Raw genomic sequence first — 26,758 nt, forward strand, 5'->3', positions numbered from 1 at the left:
GATGGCTCAAGATTAATAAGACTCTTACAAGAGCCAATTGCAGGTCCTTTTGTGTGTGTGACTTTTGTCTGCATCAAAGGCAAGAGGAAGAACCAGAGGATGTACCATAAGGTTGACCCAAATCTGGTAAAATCGAATGGATCAATTTTTAGATGCACTCGGCAGTTACAAGGAAAGATGAATTCAGCCTAGTCTCCCAAATGTAGAACAGATCTGTAGAGTTCACGTCGGTGGTTGCAAGCACAGGCTCAAAGAACAAATACAGTGGTAGCAAAGTGGGAATAAGGATTCAGAAGAGCAGAGTTGCAGATTCATACCTTATGCATCAGACAAGTCTTTTTTATGCAACGACTGAGAGTCTAAGTATACCTTGAAAGTACCACTGAAATCAAAGGAACTTGCTTCTGAGAAAATGTGTTTAGGTTTAAGATGGGCTGCTTGTACAAAAAAATATATCTCTGGCTTGAGGCTGTTACCTTTGAAAACACATGCACCAATAATCAAGTCCGCCTCTAGGGGGGCTGCAACTATTCTGTGCTGATTCAGATCTACTAAGGCCACAAGCGGAGACTAATAAAATATATCTGTGACAGCACTCCGCACAGCAGAAAGTAAAGTTTGTATTAGGCTCAGCACGTTAGTCATTCCAATTGCATGGAATGTCACCATATCAGTGTTACAGAGCATCTAATATTGGCATGATGTTCTATGAGATCCTGCCAATTTGGTATGTACAATATGAACTTTGAATGCCACATGGAAACATTTCATCCACAATGAGCAAGTAAATAATGTTCAAATCAGACCTGACCCTATTACAGTTCTGATGCAGACTAGATACAGCAGCAATAAAATATTTCCTGTTTGCCAGGAAATAAGGTTCAACTTGAAAGTCATCAATTATCGCATTGTATTCCTATACAAATCAACCTATGACCAAGTTTAATGATTGCCATAAAAGAGTCCATAAAGGAGCCCCATCCCAAGGCATACTTATGCTACCCTAATTCAATTATACACAGCTCTACAGAACAGAATTTTGACAATTTCCAGTTTTGGCAATTTCCACGGCTTTCTAGAACACACTTTTCATATGGAACACCCAATCCCTTATATTTCATCCTGACCAAAATAAGAATGTTCCATGTTTAAAAGGGAGAAATTACGCTAAAATTCCTTCTAAACCAATCATTCTTTTGTTTGAATACAGCTTGGAAACCTAAAAGCTGCCCCAACTCCATTAATTTTTCCTCTGCACTATTTCCAGTTCCCATGGTAAAAGTACCTGCATAGATGTGCTTTGCTACAGAATACTGCTTGCTGTTAGAAGACAGCCATGCTGCTCTGTGTCTCCCCCTTCTGCACATGCGGTACATGCTTTACTAACCTCGTATGTGATACCATAAGCAGATGAGCAAACTAGACAAGACTTTCATTTAAAAAAATAAAATAAGAGAGCTTTATAACCCAGAACTGGAAATGCTAATAGCACACAAAGCATGGAAACAAATCTAAACTAAGAAGGAAATGTGAATATAATTATGACCAAAGAATTGCAGGGGAGGGGCACGGCAGGAAACGCAGAATGCTTTATTGGTATTTTGTCACTGGGAAATTGTTTCTTTAAAGGGAATGTTATTATTAAGAATACTAATTTATAATTTATATGCTGCCCATCTGACTGGGTTGCCCCAGGCACTGTGGGTGGCTCCCAACAAAAAATAGTAAAAGCACAATACAACATCACACACAAAAATTTCCCTGAACAGGGCTGCCTTCAGATGTCTTTTAAAAATCACATAGCTGTTTGACATCTGCTGGGAGGACATTCCACAGAGCGGGCACAACTACTGAAAAGGCCCTCTGCTCGGTTCCCTGTAACCTCACCTCTCGCAATGAGAGAACCACCAGAAGGCCCTCAGAGCTGGATCTCAGTGTCCGGGCTGGAAGATGGTGGTGGATATGCTCTTTCAAGCATACAGGGCCAAAGCCATACAGGGATTTAAAGGTCAGCACCAACACTTTGAATTTGGCTCAGAAACATACTGGGAGCCAACACACTTCTTTTAGGAATGGGGTTATATGGTCCTGGCAGCTGTTCCCAGTCACCAGTCTACCTGCTCTATTCTGGATTAGTTGCAGTTTCCGAGTCACACTGAGTGCATTGCAGTAGTCGAAGTGGGAGTTAACCAAGCATGTACCAACCTGGCCACACAACGCACAGACAGGTCTCAGCTGGCGTACCAGCAGTATTGTCTCAACTTTACTGCATCTGAGAGAGCACTCAACCTAGGAGAATTATGGCACTGTGATCATGTGACCACACAACACTCAAAACTGTAGGAGACACTAAAGTAGGGATGGGGGTAGCCAAGAGCTGAAGATGCTATTTCCATGAAATATATATGGTAGCTTGAATAAAGATAACTATCAACAGTGACTTCCAAAATATTGCAAAAATAAAATAAAAAGTAAAAATCCTGCTAAGCACTCCTGTACCTGTTTGTGGGCTCTTTTTATACAGTCTGTTCTGAGGAATGCTCAGTTATCAAATACAAACACAACCAATCTGCAAGGCAGCAGGCATAAGAAATATTTTTAAAAGTTCTGCATCCTCCAAGATCAAGAACCTGAGGCAGAAGGTACTTCTAGAGGAGTGCATAAGCTAAACAGAGAAGAAGAAAACTGAAAACAGACACATTAAAAAACTTGCAAAAGATAATGAGAGCAGGCAGGCCTCCTGTGGAGAGGCAGGGCCTTTGTAGAGAGAACGAACTTTTTGTCAGATTTCACTCTAAGGTTGCAAACTTTTGAAAGGGCTCCTGAAGCTCTGCCAGCTTGGTAGGTATCTCCAGGCCATGAAAAGCGTCCCATGACGATTTCTGCATATTAAACGGCTGTTTAAAAAGTGGAAGGACAGGCCATCCCAGGTCCTACTGAATCCTCCCCTATTTTAGACGGACGGGGTGGGTTTAGACCACTAAGGTTGCTGCAACGAAGCGCCACCCAACCACCAAGACTCCCTGCGAAGAGGCTGCTAGACCCATGGGGCGACCCTGCAATGGGGGGGGGGGCGAGAGGGAGTGAAGAGCCCCCACAGGGGAAGCATGGAAAAGGTCCTACGGGCCCCACGGAGGGAGGGAGGCGGGCAGGCGGACAAGGCTACTCACCGGGGCCGACTCCTCCCCAAACCGGGCCACTACCCCGCCTTCCCCTCCCACCAGCTCAGCGGCGGAGGCAAGTCGGCGGCTCCGCTGCCCCTTGCTGGGAGTGACGGCGGCTCGGCAGCGGATATTTTGCCCGCACTCAAGCTGGCGCCAGCAACTTCACTTCCCGGAGCTAAAATGGAAATAGTCGGCGGCCTCGCTTGAGGGGAAGGGCGGGGCTTGCGGGGGTCACGGGAGCCGTTCTTCTCGCGCCGTCCCACAGCCCGGTCCTTCGGTGTCATGCTGGGTGAAGGCGGCTCAGCATTGGGCAAGCAGGCGGGCGGGCGGGCGGGCAGCCTTGTCTACTTCTCCCCGGTCCTGGCTAGCATCAGCGCTGCCAGCCGACACAGAAGCCCTTTCGGCTTCTTCTAGGGGTCACTTCACTCGACTCTCAGCTGTGGTTTGCTGCGCGCGCGGCCTTTCCAGACACTCTCTGGGGGCTCTGCCGGACTGAAATCGGGTTTTCCGCGAGGGGGCTCTCCATTTAAGAACACGCATGTCCTGCAGCCTAATTAGGCCGTAGCGTAATTATTAGTAGCCTGCCATGTTACCCAAGAGAGGGGTGTGTGGTTTTAACAGAGCTGCTACTCTTGTGCACAGAAATGAGGTGTGTGAATGAGACATCATAGAAATGAGTGGGCACATACACACACAGCAGTTGGATGCGTTTTAGGGTTTTGGGGAGTGGGGGGGGGGTTCGTGCAGGTCGGCGCCTCCTCACGACAGCGGCCATGCCGCCAGGTTCCATCCCCATAGCAACTGCTTCCCGCTCGGCCCTCCCAGTGCCCTCAAGAGAAATGGACACCCAGGGAGAGGAGGCTTCGATCACGTGCAAACCAAATATCGCGAGGGCGTTCGATTCTCCTCGCGGTTCCCGATCTTTTCGGTTCCCGGGCTGCGCGGTGGGAGAGGGGGAGAGGTCTCGCGATACGTGTCTTGGAGAGAGGCGCATCTCGCGGGATCCACGAGAGGTCCGGGGGAAGGCGGGTACCTCGGGGGCGGCGACGCGAGGATAAGATGGCGGACGAAGCGGATAGCAACGGGGACGCTTCAGCCTTACCGGTGGGGAAGGAGGCAGGTGAGGCGGGGGCGCTTCTGTCATCTTCCTTCTGAGGGAGGCGGGGGTTTGCCTCCTCCTTACTCTGCCCCGCCCGGCTCTGCTTTACTGCGCTGCATCAGGAGCGTGGTGGGTGGGGCCTGTTGGCCTCTCTTCTCCCCACTTCGACCCGCGTGTGGCTGCCAGTGGCTACCGATTCTTTTGACCCACGGAGGCGGAGCGAGCGTCCCTTTAACGCTGCGTTCTTTCCGCCACCTCCAAGAAGTCCTCCGCTGCTTGTTTCGTAGCCTGAAGCTTCCAATTCCCATCGATCCTGGTTCTTAATATACACACACTCACAAAATGTAAGATTTTGTAGGCTAGGTCCCACAGAAGCTTGCATCTTACACATTCAGGTCTAGCCATCACTTCAGCTGCCTCAAGGCTTCAGTGCTTATTGAGCGGGCGTAGAAGAATGTGTCGTCCTCCCCCTGCTAGTGAAATCCTCGTTAGAGTGGCTTTAGATCTGGCTTCTCTGTCCCCTCACATGCCATTTGTTCCTTGCTCTTCTGTGTGATGAGGGAAGTGAACTTTCGTGTCTGCTTTATGGGACAGTGTATCATTCACAGATTATGGTACATATGCAGCTCTCCCCCTACCATGTATGGTTTGTGAATGTGTGGCTGTGTGATTTCCTAAATCCCCTTGGCTTGTTTTTTTTTGAACGGGATTAGATTTCTATCCTCCTAATGGGTTGAAAATACATATTCTCCTTTCTTCCTTAAACTTCCAGAGTGGTGTCTTAAAGAAACAACAAACTTTACAGTGTCCAAGTTCTGTGCCATACATTTCAGTTATTGATGTGCATGCAGTTCCCGTTCAGAACAATAAAATTTTTGAACAGCAGCAAAATGTTCTTGTTGGGATGTGGGTGAGGGTGGATGAACCTAGGATGAGTGAGTACCGAGAGTACTGCAGAGAACTCTTGATTTACTGCAGCATTACTGTCTACTGGTCTGCAACCTGTGTAATACGTGTCCTGTGGTCACAGTAAAGTTAGACAATTTGCAAGAAATTGAAAATGTTGGTGAATGGGGGGGGCGAAGGATATGGAATGGGGGTGATAAACATGTGGGTTGGGTGTGTTTCCTCATCCCTTAATCACTGAAATCCTAACCCTGTGCTTTCTGAATCTTTGTCATTCAGTGACATGTAGGTTTGCCAGATTATGGACAGTGCAAATATTCAGCTTGCAAACTTTATTCTGTTATGTTATACTGTACTGCCTTGGACAGGACTCAAAAATATGTGGCCTTCCAAATGTTCCAACTTCCATCAGCCCCAGTCAACTTGGCCAATGTGCAGGTATGATGGGAGCTGGAATCCAACAACATCAGGAAGGCCACAGGTTCCCTATCCCTGCTTTTGATGCTGATTTGTATTTTTATAGACCCAATTCCTTAAGTGCAAGTCTCACTGGAGCATTCCCCCTGCCCCCATTCAGCTTCTTTCGAAATAGCTGTACAAATATATATTTAATGCAATATGGTGGTCTTAGGACAGCAGTCTTACTCTCACAATTCACAATTGCTACAATTTTTAGAAGCATTTTGTTTACTGTAGAAAAGGTGAAACAGGAGTCTCTGCCCAGCTGTTACAGGAAAACTACTGTTTATAATGTACTCAAAGCTCTCCCCCCCCCCCTTAACTTTGTTCTGTTGTTACCATGTCCAGTTGTGAACCTTTTGGTAGAAATGTGTAGTGAGTATGGTTCTGTTTAAAGTTTGATGTTTCTTGTTAAGCCACTGTATGTCACTAGGCTGCAGAGCAATTGCTGTTAGGCTGCTGTTAGCAATTGTCATATTTAATCATTACTAAACTGAATTACAACTTACTACTAAACTGAAAACTATGGAGAGACCTGGTCTGAATAGAGATATTGAATTCTTGTCTCATCACACATTCTAAAGCTATTTTTGGCCATCTGCATACTATCCCTTGCTTTTTCCTGTAGGACTAATTGCAGTCGTTAACAGTTGTCAACTTCTGTTTCAGTGTATCTGAAGAAGTGTGCATGTCAACAGGTTTACCATACCCATTGAGTCAATCACCCATCTCCTGCAACCCTTCTGAGAAAAACCCCACCCCACCCTCCCACTATATATAAGGGTCTGGTGACTTCTGTTTCAGTGTATCTGAAGAAGTATGCATGCACATGAAAGCTTATACAGTGGTACCTCAGGTTACATACGCTTCAGGTTACATACTCCGCTAACCCAGAAATAGTGCTTCAGGTTAAGAACTTTGCTTCAGGATGAGAACAGAAATCTTGCTCTGGCAGCAGCGGGAGGCCCCATTAGCTAAAGTGGTGCTTCAGGTTAAGAACAGTTTTTCAGGTTAAGAACGGACCTCCGGAATGAATTAAGTACTTAACCTGAGGTACCACTGTACCCAGAACAAACTTAGCTGGTCTCTAAGGTGCTACTGGACAATTATTATTTTTTTATTTCGAGAGTAATATTGGATATCTAAGTAATGCTAGATAGTGTGCTGAAAGTCAACTATTACAAGTTGTCTGTTTTATTAAATCAACTCTAACTTTTGACTGCCTCTGCAAGTAAGGCATTTCTTACAACGTAAATTCAAGATAAAAGCATCACTAACTGCTTGTTGGAATGATATTAACCTAGATTATATAAAATATGTGAGTTTAGACTGAGTGTTATTTTCGAAATGACCTTAATTTAGTAGTAATTTTTTTTTTACTTGGTTCCTCAAGACGTAAGAGTTGTATACTTCTGTGTGAGATGGGGTGGTAGTGGAATAAACTTACTCAAGTTCTGTATATGCTATGCAAATAATGATAATGAGATTAAATGCACTTGTGGATTCAGCAAAGGTGCCACAAGTCTTCTGTCACTAACCTTCCTAAGGATAGCCTACCGTATTTTTCGCTCCATTGGACGCAGTTTTTCCCCTCCAAAAATTGAGGGGAAATGTGTGTGCGTCCTATGGAGCGAATGCAGGCTTGTGCCATAGCCGCACGCAACCCCTCCAGCATGGAGAGGCTGCACGGGGCTATGGCTTCTTTAGCCCTGCGCAGCCTCTCCCGGCAGGGAGGGATTGCGCGGGGCTAAAGAGGAAGCCAAAGCAGCCAGAGGGATCCATCCCGCTCGCTGCCTTGGCTTGTTCCATAGCCGCGCACAACCCCTCCGGCAGGGAGAGGTTGTGCGCAGCCTGTACGCTGCTCTTTGGGGCTCGGGGGGGGGAGGTTTTTTTTATTGATTTCCCCGTCTAAAAACTAGGTGCGCCCTATGGTGCAAAAAATACGGTATTTGATACCAAGTTTTCCCTTTCTTTTTTCTTTTTTAGTAATTTAAAGCATTTTCACCACATACTTCAGCCAAACAGAGTCCCAAAGTAACTTCTAAATTAGTATTTTTTTAAAACAAAGTATTTGCCTTCAGAGTTACAATCTAAAAGACACAAAAGGAGCTGATCTCTCAGCAGAGTTGGTAAAATAGTTATTCTTCCCTTCTCTCCCTCTGCTGCAGCCTCTATGATTATGCAGAATGGGCTGGAAATCATTGAGGATATATGATTGAGTGTTTTTATCTGGGATGTATAGATGAGGCAGATAGTAGTGATGAGAGGCCTAATAGACAAAATAAGAACTGACAAATTGCCAGGTCCAGATGGCAGCCACCTGAGAGTTCTCAAAGAACTCATATGTGAAGTTGCTGATCTTCTAACAAAAATATGCAGCTTGTCCTTCCCACCCAAGGACTGGAAAGTAGCCAATGTAACAACAATTTTGAAAAAGGAACCCGTGAGGGGAGAATCTGGGAAATTACAGAGCAGTTAGCTTAATGTCTGTACTGGGGAAACTTGCTTAAATAACCAAGCATATAGAAGAGCAAGCCTTACTGAAGCAGAGCTAGCATGGCTTCTGCAAGGGCAAGGCCTGTCTCACAAACCTATTAGAGTTATTTGAGAGTGTCAGCAAGCATATGGATAGAGGTGATCCAGTTAACATAGTATACTTGGATTTTCGAATCCATCAAAGAGTCCTGCATAAGTCAAGGAATAAGAGGATAGCTCCTCTAGTGGATCAGGAATTGGTTATGTTGCAGGAAGCAAAGAGTAGGAATAAATGGACAGCTCTCCAAATGGAGAGATGTAGAAACTGGAGTCCTACAAGGTTCAGTATTGGGACTTGTGCTTTTTAACTTGTTAATAAACAATCTAGAGTTAAGAGTGAGCAGTGGGGTGGCCAGGTTTGCTGATGATACTAAGCTGTACTGGGTCATTAAAACAAAAATAGATCTCCTTCCCCTGACGTGCCTAATGGCAGTATTTGAAATGCACTTTGTCATGTCAATATAATGATTTTGAGGAGTTTGTAAAGTGAATGTAAGGGATGTGTTTTGAAGACAATTACAAATCAATCACAGCTGTGAAGGTTTTCTACCCTCACTTTTGTATATTTCCAGTCTGCGTCTTACTCAGTGTGTAAATAGCAACTTCTTGCTTGTAAGATCATTGCCTAAGAGACCTGCATACATGCACACCACACTGACCAAGCTGCTGACCACAAAGTGATACTTATCATCTTGACACTGTTGAGGCACTAAGCATTGCAACTTTGGAAATGGAAAACAATTCCAGACATTCTGTGTGTCTCTAACTGAAAGACCCATTAGCCAATTGACTGTTTAGCTGAAGACTAATGAAAGCATTGGCATTGTACTTAAAATTGGGCATGGATCAATGGTAGGAAGAAATATCGAGCCTTTCTGTGTAGTGTTCTGTGCTGACTTAAACGACATTATTTACATGGTAAATCATTAATTGCAGTTGTTGGAAATGGTTTTATTCTGCAGCGGACTCCTGGCATGTCACTTAACAGTAGAGTTACTTCTGCCTTTGCATGATTCCTCATTGTTAGCCTGTCCTTTATGTAGCAGTGTGGAAATCGCTCAATCCTATACTTCATCCCTGATGGAAAGTATGCTATGCAGCATATCAAAGAAACAGTAGACATCTCATTCTTTGCTGTGTTATTACTAGATGATTCCCACCTCATGTGCATTTTCACCCTTCTTTGAATGTGGGATAAGAAAAAAACCCTGCCTTAATGTATTTACATGTTTTAAATTATGTCTCCCCGATTGGGGAATTAGAATTGCCATTATCTGCCACAAAACCTTTATATAACCAGTGTTCAAAGTTGGTGCGAACATTTATGTGATGCTGGCAAAACCCCTAAGAGGTGATAGCTGGGCCCTTGGCAAAGTTTCCTGGTTTGGTTTTGTTTTGAATATTGGTGTGCTTGCTTTTTGCAGTGGATCGTATGATCAAAGAGAACAGCCACATCTTCACAGATGCCCATTGTAAAGTGTGTAGTGCAGTGCTCATCTCCGAGTCACAGAAGCTCGCTCATTATCAGGTATGCTTAAATCTACAGGCAGTTACTGAAATTTGCCCAGAGTGTGTGGGATTCCTGAGATGGTTATGTTGCTCTTCTATACTGTTTCCTTCAGAGTAAGAAACATGCCAACAAAGTTCGTCGATACATGGCTATCCATGGTGAAGAGGAGGTCTGCTCAAGCAAGAAAATAAAGCTGGATACACAGCAGGTAATGCCAGTCAGGCCAGAAATCCAAGGACAATTAAAATAATTTAATGCACTAGAAAGTTTGGCAAATAGCGTTTCTTGGATTGTGGAATAATGCACCAGTGAGGATTTTGAAGATCAGGCACTGTTTGCAAGAACAATCTATGCATTATTCTGCTTGGGCAAATGCACATTTAAACTTTGCCCACCTTATTGTATGTACCTGTACACTGAAAAATGAAGAAGCTGAGTGCAAGGAGATAACTCATTCAAAAACCATTGGGAATAAAATGGTTATATGCTCTACTTATAATAAGCCCTTTTCATATTAAATTTATTTGAAAAGTAGAATTCAGCCTTGGCACACTATTGAGAATTCTGTTTGTAGTAACAGAAACTACTAACTGAATGGCAATTGTATCTTGCTGCATAACATGTCTTGAATAGCTTTAATAGTCTTCTAGCTTCTTTCAATGTGTTCCGTAAAGGATAGGGTGAATCTGAACAAAAGAAATTCCAGTTACTGAACTTGGAACACTTTGCTGATGAACTTTCATTCTGCAGCCCCAGTAATTTTTTTTTTCATTCCTTCTTACAAACAGGAGGGCAGCAGTGAAGAAGACAGGAACAAATGCTGCCCCATCTGTAATATGACCTTTTCGTCGCCTGTTGTGGCTAACTCCCATTACCTAGGCAAGACCCATGCCAAGAATCTGAAGCTGAAGCAGCAACCTCCTAAAGCAGAAGGTACAGAGGAATTGTCTCCTGGTGCTGTGCTGAAAAGTCCAGGTCAGAATAGGCTCCTGGGTATCTATTGTACAAACACAGAAGAGTGAACCCTGCTTCACATATATGATAATGAGGCAGACACTGAGGGAGTTCAAGAAAACATGTTTTCCAGTTGAAATTTTGCATTCTGGTGTGATTAATTTTCTTGATGACCCTGGTGGTCAGAGATAGATAGACATAAAAAACCTTACACCAAAATCTTTCTTTGTTATCTTTGATCACTGTAGTTCTCCAGAGCGATCTCGGCCCTGAATGGGAAGCCCGGACTTTGAAAGTCATCTAATCTCCCTTGCTGTATTATACTGTATTGTTTAATTAGTGTTTTTATGGAGCAGTCAAGTAATTTCGTTGTCTCCGAAGGGGGCAATGACAATAAAGATATTATTATTATTATTATTATTATTATTATTATTATTATTATTATCACTGTTTTGGTAGCTAATATTTATATATATGCCCACAGTAAGCTCATCCAAATCTTATGTGAAAATAATTATTCTAAATGGGATGTTTTGGCACAATTGAGATTATTGTGTTTGTTCTGGTTACATGAAATTGTGCCTTAGACTTTTCTGATTGGATTTTCTTCATATGTTTTTTTTGGGGGGGGGGTGATTTTACAGGAGCTGTACCTGCTCAGAAACAACCAGCTAACCCGCCTCCCACTACTGTGCCCTCTAATGAAGAGAACCAAAACACTTCTGACCCAGACAAATTCTGCAGTCTCTGTCATGCCACATTCAACAATCCCCTGATGGCAAAACAACACTACGTGGGCAAGAAACACAAAAAGCAGGAGACCAAACTTAAGCTAATGGCACACTATGGGAGAAGCCCCGATGAACCTGCAGCTTCAACAGGTGAGTTTTTAACAGCAAGACTTTCCAGAATAAAGAGCGTGAAGAGTTGTAAAGGTTTGCAAAGCCACAACTCGCCTTCTGTTGGGAATGCCCTGCATGGAAAGCAAGCTCTCAAATAATTCACTACATTAGGTATACCAGTTGTAGAGGGAATGGGCTTCAATTGATCCCTTCAGTTGGGGACAGGCAGAAGTAGTCGGGAAAATCTTGGTTTGGGGTGGGAAAGACTCCCAGCTCCCCACAAAATCCTGAACACGAAGAAGAACCTCCAGCCACACATGTGTACTTGAAAGGAGGGAGGTGGTTGAAACTTGGAAGGGTGAGAGGAAAATGCAGAGTGCTGGATGAATGTGAGTGAAGGTGAGACAGTGGAAGACTAGACAAGAATGTAGGAGTCACAGCAAGGCATGACCAAGTTATGGGCAAGAGTTTTGCTGAAGGGGCAAAGAGAAGGGCCCATATTTTTGTAATGTTGGAAAGGGAGAAGCAAGATGACTTGGAAATAGACCGACTTCGGGGGGCAGAAGTTGAAAAGAAAAGCAACCGTTTATGCCTGTGGGTGGTGACAGTTCCAGTTGAAAAAGCATGTGAATGGGGAAATAAGGGCTTCTGAGAAAGTACGAGAAGTTGTCCAGGTTATATTGAGAATTACCAGGTAGTTGGAGGTGTTGGATTGAATGGAGAGCAGAGAATTGACAGTGTATTTTCTCTCTCTCTCTCTCTCTCTCTCTCTCTCACTCTCTCTCTTTTTTTAATAGTCTATCTACACCAGGCATAGGCAAACTCGGCCCTCCAGATGTTTTGGGACTATTAACTCCCATCATCCTTTGCTAACAGGACCAGTGGTCAGGGATGATGGGAGTTGTAGTCCCAAAACATCTGGAGGGCCAAGTTTGCCTATGCCTGATCTAAACACTTTGAAAAGGAAACTTTCTGAATTACATGAGCATGGGGGGTAGGTGGGAGAAAGAGACTGTGGCTCTGTGATAGTTACACTGTAATCAATAGGTCAAACAAAATAGTGAAGACATACAGTACTGCATATCCAGCATAGAACATTCTCCTTGGCTTTGGATAAAAATCCAGCTCCCAACGTGACATAGTAGTTCACAGCATGATTGTATTCAGTACAAAGAATATAGAAGACATCAACCATGGCAGTAAACAGTGTTATTACACCCATTTCCAACATAGTCACCTGTGTTGAATACCTCATCAGCATGTAAGATATAAGATGTTGGATGCAGGCCAGGTTTAACTCCTTGCTTGATTATCAAGATGCTAGTTTAGGTCTGATCACTTTAGGGCTAACCACTGAGGCACTCAAAGAGGTTAGCCCTAAAGTGGTAGAGAGAGAGGGAAAACAATTGGTCTTGGTTCCATGTATGGAGTCTGCATTAAGATGGAATGTGGGAAGAGCTAGTAAATGAAGGTATGATAGATGCTTTGCAGGTTTGAGGTTGCATTTACAGCAGTTAGAAGGATGACTGAGTCCCCATTTCTGAGAATATAAAATCCACCTGTTAACCTGGATCTATCTCTATGTACTGTAGATCAGCAGCTATGAACATTTAAAAGGAAGCAATATAAAAGGGTATATGGAAAAGGCCGCTGAAGAAACAATATCTTTCAAAGTGCCTTTTTGATTAGGGCAAATGTTTGCATACATTGTGGATTTGACAACCATCAAATGAAGCTGACCTATGGGAGCGAATTAATGTATTTTCAAAATTGCCTCAGCAAGGTAGTTAAGACTATGGAATTTAAATAAGTAACATCTTGGAAACATATGGTTTAATAAATGAGTCTGGGCTATCCAACCCCAAAGCTTGAGCCATCTACAAATTAGTCTGACAGTGCAAGCATTGGCAAATTCAAAGCCATTTGAAGTAGCTGAAGTTTTATTACATCACTTAAGTCAAGCCGCAGTTGGTTGATTTGGAAAAAAAAAGTTGAATATTCAAAATATACATCTGCAGAAAACAATGAGAACCTGTTAAGGTTTGTGCAGTATCTCTCTGGATTAGAAAATGGAACCTTTATTACAGCTTGTATCAAGCAATGATACGCAGTGCAAAGCATCCAAGAAATTTCTTTCAAAGTAGTGACTTAGCTATGCATTTTGTTGAAAAAAAGACATTGTGATGGTATTAAGGTTCATTAACACAAAGTGGCATAATAAGTGGAGCTCTCAACTGTGTGTTTTGAACATATACAAAAATTGTTCACTCTTAAAGATTGCAGAATAAGAACCTAAAGATGAATACTGAATATATATGCCAGAAACCTTATTTATTTTTAAGTGCATTTAATTGGGAAAGTAATTCCCAAGTAAAAAGTAATTCTCAATTAAAAACAGCCTCTGCCTTTCAACTTTAATAATGCGTAGTATGATTCTGTACAGAGTTTGATGTGAATAAGTTCCATGCCACACAATAGACTGGAATGCACAACTTTGCACAGAGTAGGACTGAATAGGAACATAATGATTAGGAGCAAGGTATTTAATGTGCCAATGTGCTTTCCACATGCCTGGCAGATAGCAGGTGCAGAGAGGAGCAGTTCAGCAAAGGGTAGAAGCAGGGAGAGAGAACTGAAACGCAGAAGGAGAATTTGGTATCCAAATGAACACAAGCAGATTATATAAATTTAATGTGAGTCAAAACTAAAAGGCTGAACTAAAATAGTCTCTCCATATGCAGGCTACCATACGGACTCACTGTTAAGACCATGTTCATGGAAGGCAATCTTACTGTGCTCATCACATCCCCCCCCCACACCAGTCCTGCCCCCCTTTAGCTCCTTAATGCCTGTAATTTGGGGGCAGTGTTCTCAGATAAGAACTTTTGTCTTAAAATATAATATACAACTTATAATAATATAACTTTATCGAGGTATTGCAACAGTGGAGAGGTTTGGTAATTCTACATTTGTGCTGATATCTGATATCCTCAGATACTTTTTGAGGGTGGTTTTTTAAAAATAATTGTTAAGAAAAGCAAAAAAAAAAAGGGGGGGTGACATCCGGCTGCGTCAGAACAGATTTCCAATTGTGCAAATGGGACTTCTTCTACCTCTCCAGCCGCTGCACATCCTGGGAATCTCTTCCAGAGGGAGGGGGACCCTCTGGAGGAGATTGGGGAGTACAGGGGACTGTGGAGGGAAAAGAAGACATAGGGTTGACTATCCCCCATGTCCTGTTACAAAATCCAGGCAAACTAACAAGCTCCTCAAACACATCCTGAAGAAGGGGGGAAATAAAGCAATGCATATTTAAGAGAGAGAGGGAAACATGGTCAGCAGAGTATATAGAACAAATAATATGCAAACAATGTATGCATAGAGGGTAAGTTGCAGATCTAAATATTTTTTTAAAAAATAGAAAAGTAATAATAACCTTTATTTAATATAGATCAAACCCAGGGGGAAACCCAGAACCAAAATCTTACCAAGGACCAGGGAACTTATCTATGGAAGGAGAGCACAAAAATACTCTTGGTAAGAATCAAGGGGGGAAAATAGATATACAAGAACATTGATACAGGTTATACTATTTTCAACAAATAGCTAAAATGATAATACAATAGCAGCAATGTTATAGGGCATGGAAGAAGTGGTGAAAGAGAAAAGAGAATTCCTAGGGACAGTGGAGAAAAGAAATAAATATGTTATAAAAAGCAAATGATATGTGATCTCCAATTCAAAATTGCTTTGTTTGGAAACAAGCAGAAGCACTAGAAGAGTTGAACAGTAATGATAAATAAATAAATCCACTGGATTCTACCCGAATTAAGAGTCCTGGTTTTGACCTTCAGGGTTTTAAAAGGACTTAGATCAAGCTAACTTAAAGACCACCTCAAAACTTCTCAAGCTGAGCTCATTAGAGGTCCTGTTCTAGATGCCTCCACCTTCAGATGGGTGGCTACTATAGGCAGGGATTTTTTCAGTGGAGCGTCTTCCTTAGAACCCCCTTTCCAAGGAGGCATAAATGGTATGCCCTCCCCTTCCAAAGGTCCCGAGACTGATCTTCCCTGGAAAAGTCCCTTGAGGAAAGTGCTCTGGGCTGTAGTTCTTCTTACTACTGCTAGCACTATTGATAATGTTAGGGAAACTTGTTTGTGATTATATCTTACATTGCAATTTTCTCTTGTTAGCTGACGTAGGGGCCTCTTGCTTGGCAGAAATGTGAAACATGCAAATAAAAAAAATGCTGAATTCAAGAAGAAACAAACATTTGTATGATGTGGCTGTATTAGATGTATACAGTTGGTGTCAAGTTTAAAGAATATTGGTAAAGTACAGAAAACGTCCTTACTGAAGAAGAAAAAATAGCAGAGGATATGAATGATATTAATTACCAACCCCTCACCCTAGCATCCCAGTGCAGGTTACAACATTTAACCACAATATTTAAAAGAGTTTAAAACAACGTGGGTCCTAAAAATATACATCTAAATTTTCAAAAGCCAGGGTAAAGAGGTGTATCTTCAGCATTTGCTGAAAGCTGTATAATGATGGTACCCTCTGTGCGGCAGGAGCTCCACAACATATGGGCCACCACAGAGAAGGTCCTCTCCCAGGCCGCCACCCCCACTTGAAGTCTCCAAGTCATCTTCAAGGGCAGCTCCATGTAGAGTGCTTTGCAATAACCCCATCTTGAATTTAGGAAGCATGGAGTACAGTAGCCAACTCATCTCTGTCTGAAAGGAGCTGTAGCCAGCAAACCAGCCAGTGCTGGGCTACATGACTATATATGTTATACAAATATGGCTACAATGCAAGATCATACAAACAGGCTTCCCCCTTATTTCCTTCCTCAGAAGCCCCATGCACCATTCAGAGCTGCTCTGGAGGGGTCCCCCAACCCTTTGGAGCAGTTTTGGGGGAGAATGCAGGAAGAAGAAAGAAAGAGGAAGTCCTGTTGTGCAAGTGGGAAATCTGCTGTCCTCTTGCAAACAGATATCCTGTATATAAAGGCTGTGAAAATACTATTCAGTGTTAATGAAGCAGACCTTGGTATCAGTTGCTTGGTTACAGGGAAATGGCAGCAGAACGGTGTAGTCGGAAGGTAATCATCTTGCCCTTTCCCTCTCTGACAGCCTTTTAAGCCCCCTGAAAAGCCACTGTCAGTGGTTTGTAGGCACTCCTGAATGCAGTAGGCTGTGGTGTGGTGAGCTGGAGGAGGAAAGGGTGGGTAGAGGCAGTACCCCTTTCCCCCGCTGCATTCAGAGTGTCCCCCAACCCATTTGTGTAGGTTTTCAGGAGGCCTAGAAGGCTGTTGATGAGAATCGCCGTACAGTAACCACAGACAAATAGTGTGAATGTTTTTAATTTAAGGTATGTAGAAAGGCATAGTACTTTGACTTCTAACTCCTCAATGGGGTTTGGCATTTCAAAATAAAACCAATCATCATCATCTGATTACCTTCACTTCTGTGGCACAACGTAGCAGGAATAAGAATTGCGTGTCTTTTCAGTAAATTCAACTAAAACCCCAAATCTTCCTCCATCGAAAGACAGTGAAGTTTCACAGTTCCGCAACAGTATTGTTGTACCCATGCCCGTTTTTTGTTCATTTAGAAATCAGTAGATTTTATTTTCATAGGCTAATAGTTCACCTTCTCTTCCAGTACATACAGAATGAATCCTTTGTTCTTGATGTTTGGCTGCTTGGGGGGGGGGGGATAATTCAGTGATGGGGGATCATTAGGAAAGGAATTGAAAAGTAAAAAATGCAAGTGCCTTTATATAAGTCTATGGTGTGATCACACTTGAAATACTGTGTACAGTAGTAGTCACTGCACGTCAGGGAAAATGTTGTAGATCTGGAAAAGGTGCAGAAAGAGGCATCCTGAATGATGCTGTGCAGGAGAAAATCCCCTATTAGGAAGGATCACATTTGAGGTTTCTTAGCTTGGAAAAAAACGGTGGTGTGAGACCCATGAGCATAACAGAGGTTTATAATTTATGCATGGTATAGAGAAAGTGGATAGGAACACGTTTTCTCCCAGGGTCATCTAACGTTGAATGATGGGAGATATTTCAAGTTTTATGTGTGTTGTTTTTTGTTGAAACCTTTAATGTATTTTGTTCCTCCTTGCTGAGAATGCTCCTCTTGAGTCTTTAGCAGTGTGATTGGTGAGCCAGTGTACAGAAGCAGTGTCATGAATTCACCATAGTATGTTCAATCCTTTTGAGAAGAGTTTTCATCAGGCTGTTTACAAGGTTTGAGTAAATAGGCCTTGATTAAGTCTTTAGTGTTGTTGTGTTTATGATAAATTGACTCTCCTTCTAGCTGACTAGAATAAAGCTGACTTTATTTTACATTTCTCATGATCCTTGAGTGAAAAGACAGAAAATTCATTTTCTTGGTTTGGATTTATTTGATTCATTGAAATGGGAACAGGTGGGAGTTAAGTTAGACGCCCCAAAAATATTAGTTTTATTAAGATCTGGAACTCCCAAACTGTCAACACTTGCAAATTAGAACTGAGAAAATTGTTCACAGAAATTGCTTTAAAACTATTTCCAGCTAAGGTAAGTTGGGGGAAGTGGAAGGATGCCTAAGACTGATGTCTACTGTTTCATAGTCATACAGCATTAAGTAGCCACATCATACGCTTGTCACCTATGCCTCTGTGTGTGCTGCACCTCCTTTTATGTGGATGCCCATTTTGGCTCCTATATCCACACAGGGTAGCATGGTAGACTTGTACTATGGAGGTGGGTTTACAGCAGGGGATTAGGCTTTTGCCAGTGAATGCCTTCCATCCTCAGCCAGCATGGTCAATGGGTAGGGTTGAGGAGAGCTGTAGTCCAAGAACCATCTGGAGGACACCACATTGGCCACCCTTGCCTAGACAAACTCAAAAATTTCCTACTACTGCTGTGTAAAAAGTTGCTTTTCCTAACCATTGGGGAACAGATATTCCAACAGTGTTCAAGTTACTTACATAACTGCATTTCCTATAATTAAAGCCCATTGAGAGAGAACGTTGGGGCTGTTACAGCAAAGGAGATGGTAGTTACAGGCAAGAACACTTTAATATGCTTCCCAAGTGAGAATTCTGAGGCATCAGATGGTTATAATCTGCATTTCCAACCAAATTGATTCTACAAGTGGCTGGTCCAGTTTCACAGTTAGGAACCGTTCTGGAATGTAGTCTTAACACCATTTTTCTCATCTAAGCAGATGTTTTGAGCCTTGGAATTCTCCATAGTGCACAGTTGTCATTATAATATACCCATTCTTCATTCTTTCCTGCAATGTGGCATCCATACTTGTGCAGTATTAGCATGAAGACACTGGTGTATTCCTTGCCTCATAAATTCTCCTCTCACTGATACCAGTCCCCTAGATGATAAAACAGACATACGTGTCTTTACTGGAGAACTATACTGAAGAAAATCCACCAACATAGCTTGAATACATTATATACCATACTTACAATGGTGGTTCAACAGTACAACCCTATGCATATCTACTCAAAATTGGGTGTCAGTGTGTTCTTTGGGACTTAGTCCCATGCAAATTGGTTTAGGATTGCAGCCCCAGTAACTATAGATCACCTGAAGCAGATGAATCACAAAATGGAATACTACTGCATTATGAAACACATTGTGTCTCATTCTGTTTCTTTGCTTTAAAATATTCTACTTTTCTTCTGGAACAATTTAAGCATCAGAGCAAAAGGGACAAATATAGAAAATAAAATTGCAGTGGGAGTCCTGTGAAGAACAGGAGATCGGTGATCACATCTTCCTGTATTTCTGTTTTTACTTTTTCTAGAAGGGCACGTACTTGAAACTGTTGCAGCAAAACCAACAAAATGTATTGTGACACCTTAAAGGGTAACATTTATTAGTACACAAGCTTTTGAGAACTAGAGTGCTTGTGCCATATTAAATTTGCTATTCTTTAAGGTGCCCCAAGACACTTGAAGTGGAATTCAGCATCACACTGTGCCGGTCGTTTGTCAGTGCAAGCATTGCTTGCCAAATGGAATAACTTCCTCTCTCTCCCTCCCTCCCTCCCTCCTTCCCTCCCACTGCACCCTGTTCGGGTTATTTTTATTTTAAATGCCCCCCCTAAATTTAATTGGAGCAGTGGCCCTAGGAAAGCAGGGGGTTAGGCCTAATACCTTCCATGTCATTTTCTTTATCTAACACACCCCCATGTATTGCAGCAGCAGCAGCTGCTGTTTACCATGCAAGGTGAAAGATACCTGTGTATTTTTCCCCAGTGGGGCAAACAGCAGCTGGGGCAGAAACATTTAGATAATAAAAATGGTGTGAGGGAGAATTACTCTACTCAGATTTTGAAACTCCCTTCAGTAGTTGTCAGCAAAAATAGATATATTTGGAGATCTAATCATGGATCCTCCCACATCTTCTGTAATTGACCCTGAGTCAGAGGAATGTTCTTGGAAACTTTGTTGATTAAGCTCACTGTGTGCTGAGAGATCATTTTACCGTGCAACTTAAAAGTGGCAGCTTGGAGCTGGATAGCAATGCTTAGAGCAGTGGTGGGGAAGCTCTGGAACCATGAGCCTAATACGGGCCTAATTAGGCCCAGCAAGGTTCCCCCAAATCAAGCCCACCTGCCCCACACTTGACATCATATACGGCATCGGTTGTGGGGTAGGTACAGATGTGCACTCCTGGTTGATAAGCAGGGCTTGTATTTGACACCTTTTATATTTGGTGCCCAATGCAAGCCATGCTGTGGCTGATTCCACTCAACTCCTGAGTGGAGCCTATCTCTGCAAACTCTGCTTTGGCAGGAATCTTCCCTTGCAGCCCAGCTTGAGTTAAAGCTAGGCTAGCGGGGAAAATCATGAGTCCCTCAAATTTTTCCTTTGAATTTTTGTCACCTGCTGTCATGATGACCTGCCATAGGATGGCCCTTTCCACCTGTCAAGTGACACATGGGGGAACTCACGATCCAGCTATTTGGCTGGATCCTGTTCCTCTCCCCTGGCTTAGAACTCCTAGCATCATCTTTGACTTAGTCACTGTGAACAACACTTCATAATAGGTAATTGACATTGGGGTGTTTGCTTCAGTGAATTTGGTGCTCACACTTGTTTAACCCTGTCTTTCAGCTGGGAAGGGATATCCATGTGAAAGCTGTAACATAGTACTGAACTCCATAGAGCAGTACCAAGCTCACATCAGCGGCTTCAAACACAAGAACCAGTAAGTGTTTAAATATTCTTCTGTCTGTAGTAGCTACATTGTATAATCTGCCACTGAATAGGAAGCATTGTCTCGCATCTGGTTTATAGTCTGGATTTTTACCCAAAAAAATTAAGATTCATCTGCAGGCAGCTCTAATGTTTAAAAGGTCTATGTTGCTACTTATGTACCAAAGGTAATAAGCATTTTGCGGAAAGAGAGGTTTATGAGTCAGATGACACATTGCAGATTTTCCAAATGATGCTGTCTGGTGTGGAGCCCCTCTACTTGGTCAGAACCAAATCAATGAAGCCAATTTGGCAACTGTAACCTCTTACTTGGTTTGGGTCTTGTCCTAGTAGCCTTTCCATACATGTGCTTCAGACATGTACAGGTCAACAGCCCTCTTGACTTCTCTTGTTATTCTGGTCATTAGTATCAAGTTCCTAGGTACCATACCCAGCATCTACTACTCAAAGTTCTGGTTTTGTTTTGTTTTTTTGGTTTTGTTTTGTTTTTTGTTTATTTCACCAAAGCATTTTTAATTTTGATAAAGTTTGTAGAGAAATTTTGAAAAAAAAACCCCAGTATATGTCACTGTCAAATGAGTACAGGTTTTCTTGGAGAACTCCATAAAGCAAAATATTTTACATAGAACATGTCATGTGGTGTGTTGCCTGTCTTTCGGACCATGGGGGTGGCAAGGAAAAATATTTTCTATTATATCATTTTAACACAGAGATCTGCAGATTGTTCTATTATATTAATTTTGTTTTTATGGGACCAGTCAAAGCACCATGGAATCGCCGCAAAACATGAAGACTCACAGGGTATGGCATCAAAGAAATCTTATTACCTTTTCTGTATGGCATACGTTAAGCACTTGGGTGATGCTATATCCTGGTGGTGGCATTGGTCTTACCAAGTCTGTGCAAGCACGTGGATGCACTCAACTTGCTGGGGAAACTCTGTTTGCCAAATGCATGGCATTTTACATGGCAAACAAGTTTTAGGGCTGTGGCTCTGTCTGTGCTGCAGGTTAGACATTCTGCCAAAAGTGGACAGTACTGCCTTGTTGCATATAATCCTGTTAACTTTTAGCAGAAATCATCTGAAGATTTATAATTCTTTTCCGTTGGTATGAAGTTAAATCTACAGGTGAGGCCATTTTTGTATGCTAAAACTGCGGATCTTATCGGATTGCTCTCCCCACCCATCACTCACTTGCAGGGTGTTTTATTGTGGTGAATGGAAGTGGGATTTTTCAAGACAACTGGATTTTGCACAGTATTGGTCCAGCTTGAGATTCCACAATAAGCAGATGTTCATTTTCTGTACACTTTGCAGTGATAATTTTTGAAGCGGTTTCAATAATCTGTCCCATCTCTGTCTCAATCCACAGTATACCAGGAGGAATACCTGTTACAGCACGGTACCAGAAGCAGCTGTACACACGAGAGGAGACAACGGGCCCTGATGGCTACAGCTATTTTAGCCAAGACCTCTAGAGAGGAAGCTCCTGCACTCTTTTTGGATTGCCGGTGGCCCAAATGTGAACATCGCTTCTCAACCCACTACGGTTTTATTGTTCCTCTGGCTGAACGAAACCCTCCTATCCTGCAGTGTACAAGTTTAGCTGATTCAGAACTAACTATTGGCTAAAGGATCTAGAAGGGACAGATATACTAGTTGGCATTTGCAAAGACCTTTAGAATAGTTTTCATTGTGTAATCTCTTGCTGTAACGGCTGATGGGTGAGGTGGGAAGGAGTAGGAGTTGTGTCTGGCACAAGTAAGACTTGGCACCTACCAGTGTTCTATCTCGAGCCCATCCTTTCCCTCTGCCCAGAAGAAGCAGACGGGAGTTCTACACCCACTACCAGCCAGAGAAGAGCAACTTTTGGAAGAAAGTTCATAATTCTTGATTATGGGGTGCTTGTTAAATGTGAGATGTGGAATGGGCATAATGGACAGACTGATGATCTCCTCCTTGCCTAGAAATGGGGTGTTGCATCGCTGTGTTTGTCGTGCCCCTTTCTGAATTAACTGGGTTTGTGTGCAGAGTTTCTTAGGTCACCAATATGCCATTTGCATCCTTTTTGTAGTTCTGCAGATGTTGGTTCTGGAACATCTGGTAATCTGTTTAATAAAAAGCTGTTTCTGTTAGTAGTATGCATAATCTGCTTCAGAAAAGCAAGCAGAAGGAGTGCCTCCAGAAAACTGCACTTCTCCCTCGGTTCCTGGCATACTTGTGGAAACTTGTGCTTTTGAGCCTCACTATGTACAGCTTTCTGTTGTGTTAAATGTTCATCAGAAATGTTTTTTTGGTATGATGGAAGGTTTGAAAAAAATGTCCTTTTTCAGAACCTTAAAGCTTTTTAATTAATTTGTACAAAGGTTTAGCAAGGGTGAAAGAACAAGCAGCTATGGTCTGACTTTGAGGCAATTCTAAGCTGAAAAATAGTGCTTTGCATAGCATTGTGGGCCTTCCACTTGTGAACTTTGCAAGTCCAAGAACTAGTTTCCATCCATGTGAAACCATTTCTCAGAGACAAGACATTCTTTCCGATTGCTTCCTGAGACTCGGAAAACAACATAGGTAGCAGCTGGGAATGCTGCTTGAGGCAAACTGACTATGCTTTGTTTGGACAGAGGTAAAATTAGTTTGCGTTTTGGTCATTTCCTTTTCCCTTGTATGGATATAAGATGGTAAGCTTGAAGTCTCCGAACATCTGAGTTTGTTTCAAGTCTGCCAGATGGCCTGTTTCCAAAACAATCAGTTGAAATGCTAATCTTATTTGTAAGAAAAAACCACTCACATAAGCATAAAGGCAAGAGACGTGAGATACTCCTCTCTTGCCTAGCCCATCGTTAAACTGCTTTTCTACTCGTGTTGAAAACAGAATGTGGCTCTTTTTTCCTTAGTGCTTCTCCCTTCCTACCTAATTGCTTCAGTGTTATTGATCAAAATGGACATTCATTAAAATTGGACACCTTGTACTCTTGAGTCTTGACTGACTACAGCTTTGGAGTCGTCCCTGCTTATAAGTTTGTTTAGCCCATGAGTCCCCATAATTAGCAGCAAACTAGTATTCTATGTAGACGGTTCAATTCTGTGTCTCATAGGGCCTCTCATTCTTCATTACATTCCTGACCTCATCTTCTGGCTGGCAGTTATTTTTGGAACCTAGGTATGGGAGATGGACTATCCTGTCCTCTACCTTATCTGATGGCTTTCATTGTGATTTTGCTCCCTTTTCCATTCTGACTACAGGAGTGGGGCAGGGTATTGACTGGAGACACACTCTTTCTCTCTTTTCTAATAGCCTCTGTGCCTCCATCTGCAGTATTGCTCCGGTAGAAATGAGTGAATATTGCTACCAGTATTTACACTTAACATGCAACTCCTCTTGGATATGTCTGTGTGCTCAGTCTGTACGAGAGTCTTCACCTGTGCTTTCCCAGCAGTATTATTAGTCAGGGTAAGGTTCACATCAGACCACACCAGCGGTGCATCTTCTTGCATTCCCTCTTGTCTTCCCTACAGTGACGATTCATTACCACATTCCAAGTAAGCAGTCTTTCTTACAATAAAAAGCTTATCTTTCTCCTTTCACCAATGACAGGTTTTTGCGTATGAGATATTCTCTACATGTAGAACACAGGACAAGCATAGATTATATATATATATATATATATATATATATATATATATATATGGCCACTATGTACTGGGGTGGAGTGATGAGGCTAGGTGTCCTGGATATACATCTCCCATTTCCAACAGACTGAGCAGTGTTTGTCCTGTAAGTCCCTAAAATTGCTTTATTTCTTTATTTAGCCTCAATCAAACACCATGACTAAGGGGGGAGATATTGAAGTAACCTTGTGCATAAGGCTCTGCTCTTACAACATGTGGTGAAAAGCTCTATCTGCATACATGCACATGCTATGCAGCTTTTCTGTAAATAATTGATGGGACAAATAATGTATCTTCTGACTTAAACAGTAGCTATGTGTGCCTAACCCTTTATTTTAAACTTCATATTTTTCCTGCATTTGACTTTTCTGTTTTGGCGTTCTCCAGTGTCTTGTGCTGTACTTGGATTTTAGTCTTTGACCTGCCCAATGAACTTTCGCAGCCTAGAGTAGAGATTTGAGCAAGATGATTGCCTCCATGAAGATCTAACTTTATAATTTGATTTCTGTTGTATATTGCATTCTGTTACAGTTGCTAAGAACAGATATTTTTGGCAAGTCCAAAGCTGAGTAAGTACTCTGTTACATCATTAACATGATGACTATGCTGGCTCAGCCTGATATGGAAGCGTCATGATAAATTCATGAATTTCCATTTGTCTCTTGCCTGTTATTTGGGTTGGGTTTTTTTATATATATATAAAAATAGCCAGGTACACTCCGCCTTATTCTAGAGATTAAAGTTTTGTTTTTCTGTTCATATTAACAGTAGACGTTCTGTTTCTGTTTGTGTCAAGTTTTTACCCTAGGAGCTGGGTATCAACAAACAGGGCTGGCCTTAACATGATTCCAGGAAAACCCAAATTCTACACTTGAAACAAATTATGTAAAATGAGAAATTAGCATAAATACCATAATTTGATGTGTGTTAATTGCACTGTGTGTGCTTGAACAGCTTGCTTGGTGCAGCATTGTGGATTACAGGGAGAAGGAAGAGAGACTACTTTTAGCCACAGCCACTGGAGCTGAATCTTGCTTTAAAGCATGCATAGAAGTGAAACTATGGCAGTGTGTGCTATAGCCCATGAAGATCCACTTCTCAGCACAATATGCAAAGAGGTTACCATGATCTAGTAACAGTAGATACCTATTGGGTTTTTGTTATGAGGGCTTGGGATGAGGTGCAATAGAGTTGAACTGAACCGGAACTGCTGACAATATTAACTATTGACAGTATAGAAGTGGCAGTGCAAGGCCTGTTGATATGTTTGTGGCATATTTGAAGGATGCCAAGAAACGTCTCATCTGTCTGGATACTACAATGTCCTCTACAAACACTGCTAAAGTTCTGGCTTTCAAGAAACTTCAGTGAGCTACCTGAACATTGTCTTGCTTCTTGGTTGCTTCTGTAGCAGAAGACTAGCTACTACAGTGCAAATTCATATTTTGATGCATAGAGACTCAAAGAATCTCTTCGACAAGAACCAAAGATACAAGTGGTCAAATTCAAATCAAAGAAGTTTATGATTATTAGCAGAATGGTTCCTTAAATGTGAAAAAGCTTGTCTTATGGCAGGTAAAACTCCTGCAGGGTTCGCTGTGCCTTTCCTAACTTTTCCAGTGATACACAAGTGAATGAACTTTGTAATAATGTAGGGGCCTGAGGTTAGTCTCGTACTTGCTTGCTCCCTCTCTCCCTCTTTGGTTTTTATTATTAATATGATTTAGAAATAATTGAACCACTTGTCCTAATCATTTGTCCTTTTTTAAAATAAACTCCCCCCCCCCCCAAAAAAAACAACTATCAGATAATATATGCTCTTGCAATGATAGAAGTGTGAAGATTCAGGATAATGGGGGAAGGAAGAAAAAACAAAGTGTGTATGAAGCACCATATTTTACAGCAAAGGCATATGTTCTGAAATGGTTAAGAGTTTGGTAAAAGCAAGCACTAGATTGGATGACCCAGTTATATTGTTGCTTGCTAAACTCGCTGTTCCGTTGTACCAAAGAACCTAGCTGTTCCTCAGTGTGGTGTTTCCTCTGCCTGCAATAGACACTCATCGTTGAAACTGCTGTGGAAATATATATATTCTGAGATCCCTGAATATTTCATGTGCCTGCAAATTAGAGGAAAGTGTCTGCATATATTATGTCTTGGGGCAAGTTTTCCTCATTATGAATGGAGCTTTACCATCAGGTGGCAGCACAAAGCCTTGCTAATGCATGGCTCTCTGTGTCATATTTAATCTCGGAGAAGGAATCTTTGGATCTTTGCTGAATCTCCCCAAGTAACTATAAATACTTCCCAATTTAGAGAGAAATTGACAAGCAAAGATCACGTGCATCCCAGGAATTAGACCAGATGGATTACA

General features: G+C 42.1%; 2 protein-coding genes across 13 annotated transcripts in view; one reads left to right on the forward strand and one right to left on the reverse strand.

Moving 5' to 3' along the window:
- Nucleotides 1–4,030, reverse strand: part of UIMC1 (ubiquitin interaction motif containing 1) — an 86,596-nt gene extending 82,566 nt beyond the window's left edge. Inside the window, exon 1 of one of the 2 annotated variants that reach the window (XM_083488356.1) lies at nucleotides 3,171–4,030. The gene's annotated coding sequence lies outside the window, so the exon portion shown is untranslated. The remainder of the gene's footprint in view (nucleotides 1–3,170) is intronic. The other variant, XM_083488355.1, reaches the window with a different exon arrangement.
- A 102-nt stretch (nucleotides 4,031–4,132) lies between these two features.
- ZNF346 (zinc finger protein 346) lies at nucleotides 4,133–25,036 on the forward strand. 11 transcript variants are annotated; one of them, XR_014522282.1, is made up of 9 exons: nucleotides 4,133–4,284; nucleotides 9,588–9,691; nucleotides 9,786–9,881; nucleotides 10,462–10,648; nucleotides 11,272–11,508; nucleotides 14,921–15,006; nucleotides 20,613–20,706; nucleotides 21,473–21,515; nucleotides 22,088–22,183. XR_014522282.1 is itself a non-coding variant. In XM_083488510.1 (8 exons), exons 1-8 carry the CDS (start codon nucleotides 4,224–4,226, stop codon nucleotides 22,160–22,162), a joined length of 897 nt encoding a protein of 298 aa, XP_083344636.1. In that variant the 5' UTR covers nucleotides 4,133–4,223; the 3' UTR covers nucleotides 22,163–25,036. The 11 variants fall into 11 exon arrangements, 8 of the variants coding, with proteins under 8 accessions (XP_083344636.1, XP_083344639.1, XP_083344638.1 ...); XR_014522280.1 differs by lacking the exon at nucleotides 21,473–21,515 and having other exon boundaries at nucleotides 22,088–25,036; XR_014522281.1 differs by lacking the exon at nucleotides 21,473–21,515 and having other exon boundaries at nucleotides 10,462–10,606; nucleotides 22,088–25,036.
- Nucleotides 25,037–26,758: the final 1,722 nt, after the last annotated feature.

Source organism: Podarcis liolepis (genome assembly GCF_965112155.1).
Source record: "Podarcis liolepis genome assembly, chromosome: 2".
In the NCBI taxonomy this organism is placed as follows: domain Eukaryota; kingdom Metazoa; phylum Chordata; class Lepidosauria; order Squamata; family Lacertidae; genus Podarcis; species Podarcis liolepis.

Coding starts and splice junctions, on each gene's coding strand:
- ZNF346 (XM_083488510.1), top strand. CDS start 4,224: ATGGCGGACGAAGCGGATAGCAACGGGGACGCTTCAGCCTTACCGGTG. Junction 20,707..21,472: donor GGCTTCAAACACAAGAACCA/GTAAGTGTTTAA, acceptor TTATGGGACCAG/TCAAAGCACCATGGAATCGC. Junction 21,516..22,087: donor AAAACATGAAGACTCACAGG/GTATGGCATCAA, acceptor CTCAATCCACAG/TATACCAGGAGGAATACCTG.